At 37.9% G+C, this 9,008-nt stretch overlaps 1 protein-coding gene across 1 annotated transcript; it reads left to right on the forward strand.

Annotated features, from left to right (window-relative positions):
* Window positions 1-250: 250 nt before the first annotated feature.
* Window positions 251-8,664, forward strand: arhgap20 (Rho GTPase activating protein 20). The gene is made up of 15 exons (XM_065251680.2): window positions 251-374; window positions 1,173-1,249; window positions 1,867-2,034; window positions 2,217-2,366; window positions 2,551-2,592; window positions 2,692-2,776; window positions 2,871-2,948; window positions 3,026-3,092; window positions 4,376-4,528; window positions 5,837-6,027; window positions 6,155-6,319; window positions 6,465-6,595; window positions 6,969-7,149; window positions 7,234-7,345; window positions 7,577-8,664. The coding sequence occupies exons 1-15, from the start codon at window positions 276-278 to the stop codon at window positions 8,662-8,664; spliced, it is 2,787 nt and encodes a 928-aa protein (XP_065107752.1). The 5' UTR covers window positions 251-275.
* The last annotated feature ends 344 nt before the right edge of the window (window positions 8,665-9,008 follow it).

Raw genomic sequence — 9,008 nt, forward strand, 5'->3', positions numbered from 1 at the left:
TTGCAGGAAGTTGTTCTACGAGACATAATCATGTACTTCTCTCTCCAAACTATAGCCATATGTATGGATAGATCTACAATCCCCCTATATACCCGCCTTTTAAATCCTCCCCCAGGCTATTCTATAATTGACATACAGTAGATAATCTTGCAAAGGGGAACAGGAGAGACCTCAACGAAACAGAGAAACAAAAGTTGAGAGAATGACAGAGAAAGAAAAGAATCAGGAGACAAAAAAAGCAGGTGATGCTATGGAAGCATTGATCTGATCAGCTCATGTTTTTTGCAAAGTTTGTGACTATGGGATCATTACAAGAGCTTGGATGGCAGAAGAGAGTCAGAACTAAAAGTTGTGGGGATTTTAACTTTTCCAATGTAAGTAAAGCTATATGCACAGTCTCATAAACAAGATTATTTATCAATAATAAGAGATGTATAGAAACGTTTAGTGATAATTTGCACACAATAGTTAACTTAAATAGTATTATGATCTCTTTCAAACTTTCAGCATAATATTTCATGTTAGATAATTAAAATAAACCTTATCTTTTATGTTTTGTAATAAAATTTGCTATTTTCAGATTTAGCTGATTTTTTACAATATATACTTGCATTTAATTGTAATTTAAGAGGCAAACGCAAGCTCATTAGTATGCAAGAATTCAAATAGTTAACTAGTACTTTGTTACATTTTTCTTTTATCTTTCATATACTATGCACGTTTTGAGCATAATATGTAACCACCTATTGTAAAAGTTACTTTAAGTGCATTTTAGTACTGCATAATATTAACCAAAGAAAATTAAATGATCTTGTTTACCTGTATTACCTTCATCTACACAAATGTTGGTAATACAATACGTATGCCTTATATCACTAAAACACTGACATTAATGCTAAATAGGCTACTATTTTTGTCTCCAGATTATTTTAACCTTGGAGTTAATTGTTAGGGGAGTTGATAGAATACTGGATTACATACAGTAGATAATCTGTGATTAATATTTAGTACAACAACACTCTTGCTTTGACATTGATTCTCTCTCTCTCTCTCTCTCTCTCTCTCTCTCTCTCTCTCTCTCTCTCTCTCTCTCTCTCTCTCTCTCTCTCTCTCTCTCTCTCTCTCTCTCTCTCTCTCTCTCTCTCTCTCTCTACTTTCTTTATAACATCAAGTCGATCTCTCAGCGCAGACAGTCTGCCCCATCTCTTACTCTGAGCAAAGCCCTTACAAAGTCGAAACCTGTCTACAGGTACTGTATATTACCTATTTTAGTTATCTCCTGAACTTCTTTACAACTCAGACTATGTTATTTAAATGGTTATCTCCCTCAAATAAATTCATCATATGTTACATAAACATAGTCAGCATTTGTCAGCATGCAAGAGACGTCTGAATAAATTTGCATTTTTTTCTGAAAGAAGACAATAGACAGGCATTGCAAAAACCAAACTGTCTGGTGTAACAAATAATGTGTCTTATTATATGCATGTGTGTGAATGAGCGAGAGAGACATAGAGAGAAATAGAAATGTCTGCTTTCAGACCAGCTGATGTGCAAATGTTACACTGAAGCTAATTCATTAATGCAACATGTGAAAGCGCATACAAGTCAGAAGGCCTTAATACATTACAAATGGATTGAACCCATTTAGTCCCAAATTCTCCCAGTAAAATTATCTTTGAAAAATATCATCTTTGACATTGATTATAAACATCTAACTTTATGTGAATTTCCATCCATATTAAAATGTTTTATGTAGTCAAGAGAGTCATTTATAAGTGAAAAATCTGAACAATAGAAGGGCATGTGTGCATGCTGGTGTGTGAATATTGATGTCCTCTCTGTATTCTCTTTTGTATGCATCAGGGATTGTGTATCTCAGATCAGCCAGGACCCTTACAATCTGATCCAGTCTCTACTCAGCCCTTCTAGGAAACTCATTTCTCAAGGGAATGTCCTGCTGCAGACTGGTGTTCAGACCCAGGAGAGATACCTTTTGCTTTTCACAGATCTCCTCATCATCACAAAGGCAAAGTATGGAGGAGATTTGGAATATGGATAGAATGTGCTGAGAAAAACTGGTTGCACTTTTATTAATAGTTTTAGTGTTGATGATGTCAAAATATGGAGTAGTTTATTCGGTAATATTACTGTAATTTAATGCCCAATGACTGTTCAAAGGCAGCTGTGTCCTTTTGTATATTTGTATGTGTCAGATCTGTTATGCAGGTGAAGCAGAAAGCATGTGTGCGTGTGAGTGAGATGTGGACGGCCAGCTGTGTAGATGAAGTGTGTGAAGCACATACCATTACAGAAAGGAGCTTCGTCATGGGCTGGCCAACTTACAACTGCGTGGCTACATTTAGGTAACATGCTTACACACCGCTTTACCACCACCTGAAGACTTTATATTAGTATATATTGGTACCAAAAGTATACATTTCTGTATCTAAATAGTACATATTAATTCCTTTTTTAAATTGTACTGTCAAAGTAACAGTTTGGGACCATTTTTGAAAATTTTTTGTATGTCTGTTCTATTTTCTTCAGCACTTCAGAAGAGAAGGAGAGATGGCTTTCTCTCATTGAAAGGTCAGCTGGTTTATCATTGTCATATGATAATTCAAAATAATACCAAAACAAAAATGATTGAATGCTCTTATGTATATTTTCCTCCCTCTTTGTATTTAGTTGCATAAAAGAAGAGAAACAATATGATGATCCACAGATAATTCCACTGGAGATATTTTCAAAAGATATTGAAAACTGTGACCACGTAAGAAGTGCCTCTTGTGTGCTCTCTTACAATAATGCTTGTTTGGCTTTGGGGGAATGTTGATGAAGTTGTAAATTTGCTTTTGTCTGCGTAGGTAAAGACAATTTCTGTCAGCAACACAGACTGCACTTCTGATGTCATTAGCACAGCACTGAAACAGTTTGGTCTGTCTGTAAGTTATCGACACTGCACAACCACTACTATTAATAATTTTGTTATCAACTCAATTTTGTTTGTCTTCATACACAGGGTGTAATAAAAGATTATCAGTTGTGGGTATGTTCGAAGAAAGATGAAACTCCATACCCTTTAATTGGTAAGTTCACACAAAAAAATGTCTTGGTTGTTTTTTTTAACCCATGCTGGGTAAAATTGGACAGAACACACATCTGGGTTAAAAATGACTCCATGCCGGATTAAAAATGACCCAATGTTGCGTTGTTTTTTTATGCAACCATGGGTTATAATAACAGAACAGTTTGGTTAAAACAACTCAGCATTGGGTGACTTTTAACCCAGCATGGGATAAAAAACCCCACCCATTTTCAGATTGCACACACTGGACTATACTACAGTTGAAATATAATTAAAGTCTGGGCTTTTTTGGGACAACATTATAAGTTTGGGCCTATACACATACAATGCATTTCCTTACCATTATTCAGTTCTCTGGTATAAATTAAAGTACCCAGCAAACATGTCCCATTGGGCCCCGTGTGGGGCCACTGCGGGCAAAAAATTGGCGTGAAATGCGGGGCACGTGTGGCCCACACTATGGGCCCACAACGGGGCCCCAGTGGGACAGCCCAAAGTGTGGGCTGGGTGTGGGCTTGCCCGTGTGGGGAAAGTGTGGGCTTACTGTAGGCACACTGGGCAAAGTGTGGGTTTACTGTGGGCACATTGGCCAAAGTATGGGCTAGTTGTGGGCAAAGTGTGGGCTGACTGTGGGTACACCGGGCAAAGTGTGGGCTTACTGTGGGCACATTGGGAAAAACGTGCATGGGCTAGCTGTGGGCTTACTGTGAACACATTGGGCAAACTGTGGGCTTACTGTGGGCACATTGGGAAAAGCGTGGGCTAGCTGTGAACACATTGGGCAAACTTATGGTATAACCACCTGATACCTCCATTGTCAAATGCAGTGGCGGCCGGTGACTTCCTTTTTTTTTGTGGATGCACGATGTGAAGCTCTTCCTAACATGTATTTAGCCTGTCGTGTGTGGTTCGTCATTTCAAAATATGTGTTTCTTGCGTTAAGTGAACCTATGTGCATCACGTGTCTTGTCAAAAAGTGACGCTCGCGTTTGCCAGATACTCGCATAATCTCATGCATTAGAGGTTACTGTTAAGGGAGTGTCTTGCGAGTATTTTGTGAATGTGAGTGTCTCTTTAGTTGTAAACGGTTTCGATTCGCATGCAGTAGACACGTATTTTGACAAGACCCATGATGCACAAGGTTCACAAAGAACACATATTTTGAAAACAAAAGCAACACACATGACACTTTGAACACATATTTTGAATTTGCGCCCCTCGGAAGAGCAGTCACAAGCCGTCACTGGTCAAATGCATTTTTCTAAGGGGCTTTTGTTTTGCCAGGTCATGAGTTCCCCTACAGCATTAAGATAAGCCACATGCGCTCTCTACAGCAAGATGCAGTAACTTCATCTCACCGACAGGAGGCCCTATTGCCTATGGATTTATACTGCCAGTTCTTTCTGAGGCCCAGACAAATAAGCTGCACAATCACAGGTGAGACTGACTGCCTACCTATTTCATACTATCACACTAAATATGTATGATCAGTAAGTATGCATATTTGAGTAATTAACCTAATAAATGGAAAAAGACATAATGTATCTCACAAAGAACTATAATCATGTTTAAAATAAAAGCCTAGTTAGCATTAAACATGTTAAATGTCTGTAGATTGTTTCTCTTCCCACATGAGATGTTTTCTTGACTGCATCTAACAATGCAATGTCATAATTATTTACATAATTTATTGAATTTTAAAATACCTATTTTTAATATTAACTAACTTTAATTACCAAATCCATGGTATTCGGCTGCGTAACACATATATGCCAGAGGTGTTGCTTTGGTTGGAAGAGATAAGGGGCTTAGACCCATGAGAACAAACTGAACTTAGTGAACTGGTAATCTTCTGTAGTCAGCATGCAATGCTTTTTATCACAGTTGCATGGACTACTGTGTCAAAGGCATGAAACATTTTCTGTTTGTTATTAAGGTTAATAAAGATTTGTGAAACTTCAAAAGTACTATAATGCCTCACATAATACTGCATGCAACTGTTTATGTTGAGGATCAGTTTAGTCTTACAACTGAGCCATATTGCTTCATATGTTTATATTACAAACTCTATAGCAGTGGTCTCCAACTTGATGCCAGCGGTACCTGTAGACAGTCTGTGAGTTGCAAACCAAAGCTCATCATATTAACCTCAATTTTAATATTTATTCATTACATATTTTTAATATTAGCTTAGCTTCTTTTGTGTGTGTTTACATTTTAAACAATAATAAAACATATCAACAAGTGAAATAAAATTAACAAGTAAATTTTAAAAGTTTTGAGTAGACTATATCAAAAGGTTGTTCTTGTTAACAAAAAGGTTGGAGACCCCTGCTCTATAGATTTAGGCTTGGTTGATTTTGGCCGATAACTATTCTGAATCGCACAGCCGATATTCACATCTATTTTATGTACTGGCTTTTGATCAGTAAGTCCTTATCGATATGAAATCACTGTTGGTTTGAGTAGTTTAATTATAAATATTCTTTATTATCATGACAATACCTGAAAACGTTTAAAGAACAGCAATATAAATATATCCTTAAGCCATTTCCTGGAGCTGCGTGTGTATGGTTCTTCGTAAGCAGTGTATATTGAGTTTCTGCACAAGAGCGCCCTCTGGCTTTTGGATGTAGTGGCATTTCATCATAATTAATTGAGAAGCATAGCAATCATCATCGGCCGATATATCGGTACACCCCTATTTTTTTTTAATCATCTCTTCTCTTGCATATGTTTCTTTAGGTGAACAGAAGGGGAGGAAGAGGAGGATGTCTCTTATTAGTTGGGCATTAAAAAGAAGCTTCAGCATTGAACAGGATGTCCATTCAGAATCACCTGCCTCCTCTGGCCATACCATGACATCATCTGGTCAATTGTTTGGTCAGCCACTCAGTAATGTGATAAAAGATAACACACTGCCATCACCCGTTGTGGTACGAACTGGATGTACTGTAACAAAAATGTTACTGCCCACTGTGCTATAATAAATGGTACAAATGGTTAACTGTTAACTTTTTCACAGTAAACATAAGGTAACACTATCCACCTGCTCTTTTAAAGGACATGCTGATGTGTTTGTGCAGCCATGGAGCTATGACACCTGGAATATTACGGCGTTCTGCTGGAGTGAAAGCCTGTCGGGAGCTCCGAGAAAAACTGGATTCTGGTCATCATGAAAGACCGCTGAATGAAGAATCTGTATTTGTCACAGCTGCTGTGTTTAAGGTACATCAATATAGTTTAATAATTGATAAATAATTTTTGTAATGCAGCTCTATTCAGAATGCTTCTTAAAATTGGAGTTATGAATAGAAAAACATAGAAAAACTCTTCATCAATCATATGTATTATTACATTATGTGATTGGCAGGATTTCTTACGTAATATACCAGGCAGCTTGTTGTGTGAGGAGCTCTATGAGCTGTGGCTCAGGGCAATAGAGCAAGATGGAGTGAAAGAAAGACGGATGATGGAGATAAAGCAGCTACAGGAAGTTCAGAGGTGAAAAAAACTGCATGAGTTTGTGATGTTATTCCACTTGAATGAAATCTCAAACTAGATCTGGATTGATTATGTTAAATGCTGGGCTAAATGATAGTGTTTAAAGGCGGGGTGCATGATCTCTGAAAGCCATTGTTGACATTTGAAATCACCTTAACAAACACGCCCCTACCCCAATAGAATCTGGACCTTCTTTTGATAGACCAGCCCCACATATACGCAACCCAGGCAATGATGTTGGTTAGTAGACACGCCCCTTACTGCTGATCGGCTACAAGTGTGTTTTGGTAGTTGGCCCGACTCGCTTTTCCAAAGTGTTTTTTAAAAATCACGCACCCCACCTTTAAAATATAAAATTGTTTGATGTTCTCAGGCTTCTTCAGCTCTTGCCTATGGAAAATCTGCTGTTGCTAAGACATGTCATTGCTATGCTGCATCAAATCCAGCTCAATGCAGAGCACAACCAGATGAACTCTTATAATCTGGCAGTGTGTATAGCACCTAGCTGTCTCTGGAATAGCTATCTGCAATCTCAGGAAGAGGATGCCAAAAAGGTAAGCAAACAAATGCATGCTTGCTGCATTTACAAATATTTCCAATATTACCAAATTGAAAGTTGCTTTGTAATTTGTGCACAGGTGTGTGACCTTATGCATTTTTTGATTGACAACTGCCATGTACTGTTTGGGACCGACATTATAACCCTATTAAAGGATTTAACTGAAGACAGCAGAAGCAAGTTTGGATCAGGTTTGTACACATAAACAACATAAGGTGTTATCAACACATGCATACAAATATAATAATGTACAATATAAAATTGTAATTACTCTCAAAATTTACCTAAACTTTACATTATTCCATTAAAATTAAAATAGTTTTATTCAAATAAACATGACTAAATCTACTTTATTTTGGGCTACCCCCGAAAAATCTTCAGATTATGCAGAAATAGCTCACATGGTCTCTTTCTGTCTATAGTTGGGTCTTTACAGCAGATGTCAGACTCGGGTTATGACAGTCTTAAGAACGAAGTGAACACTGAAACAGAAGACATTTTAGGGGCCGTCCCTCTTAAAGACAGTCGCAGTATGGACTCACTCATTTCAAGTGACTATGACCTTGATTGCCCAGATGATGAGCTGGAGACAGACTCCACCCACCCAATGGTACAAAGCAGTAACGTTCAGCATCGAGCCCTTGAATTGCAGCGAGACTCTGTAACTGGATACGCTTTAAAGACTCATGTGCATGAAGAGGATCTAAAAAGAGGAAAATGTGATAAGGTTGAGATACCTGCAGGTGAATTAAATGAAAATGTGTTGGAACAAAGGTTTCAACAACTCAAGCTTGCGTCTGGAAAAGATGAAGCTGGTCAGCAAACTCCACCTTCCGTGTTTCGTCACAACACAAGCGATTATTTAAAATCCTCCCTCAGGATTTTCCATTCTCCTCAGAATTTTTCACCGAAATCGTATTGGCTTCGCCGGAAAAGTGCAGACTACCAATATCCACTCACTGATGGCACTCATTTTGAAAGGGATGTACTAAATAAATCATCTCTTTCCAAGACCAAAAGTCCTCCTTCTTATCAGGTTGACTTAACAAACCTAAACCGAAAAGTCCCAGAGACTCTCACACAAGTGAGAGCTACAGGGAAACCACTTAAGGAAATAAACCTGTTGTACAAGGGGCCTGGAAACAGCCCTTCAGAAGATCACCAGATGTTCCATACTCGTGAAAACTTCAAACATGCTGGACATGACTCTACCTGTATGAAATTCAAGGCAAAAGAAAAGGCCACACTACCAGAGAGTATGTTTTATGGACAGAGCCGTAAGTTAACAGTGCACAGGTTCAGGGAAGAGAATCCACCAATAAATGCAGACTGTAAGGCTGACAGCCACTCTGGGAAGAAACGGACGTTTAAAGGCTCTGATGCTTTAAATCTGAAAAGCGAGAAGGTTGCTGAGATCCAAGCTGTTGGGAGAAGCCATAGGCTCAGACGTTGCAGTAGCAGCCAGTGGGTTGGTGAGCTGGGGTTTCATTCTGAGGAGTCTTATGTTTAAAACTGCACACACATGCATGCTAGTCAAATGAAATTCCTCTTTCAGATGTTTTTAGATTAACGGCTACAAAATGACAATAACACATAATACCTTTACAGTAAAACCAATTATAATATCATGGCATGTTGCAGAATTTTTGTTAATATTAAATGACACAACATTTTTATATTTTAAAGGTAAAGCTACTTTATTGTACAAAACATTTTTTCATAAGCTTGTATTTGTGGCCATTTTTATGTCTATTTTGTAAATACATCAATATGACAGCGATCCTTATGCAAGTTCTAAACTTGTAGCATTCCTTCAAAAAAGGCACACACATTCACAAAATCCTTGTTTTTGTG

This window comes from Paramisgurnus dabryanus, chromosome 15, assembly GCF_030506205.2.
Source record: "Paramisgurnus dabryanus chromosome 15, PD_genome_1.1, whole genome shotgun sequence".
In the NCBI taxonomy this organism is placed as follows: Eukaryota; Metazoa; Chordata; class Actinopteri; order Cypriniformes; family Cobitidae; genus Paramisgurnus; species Paramisgurnus dabryanus.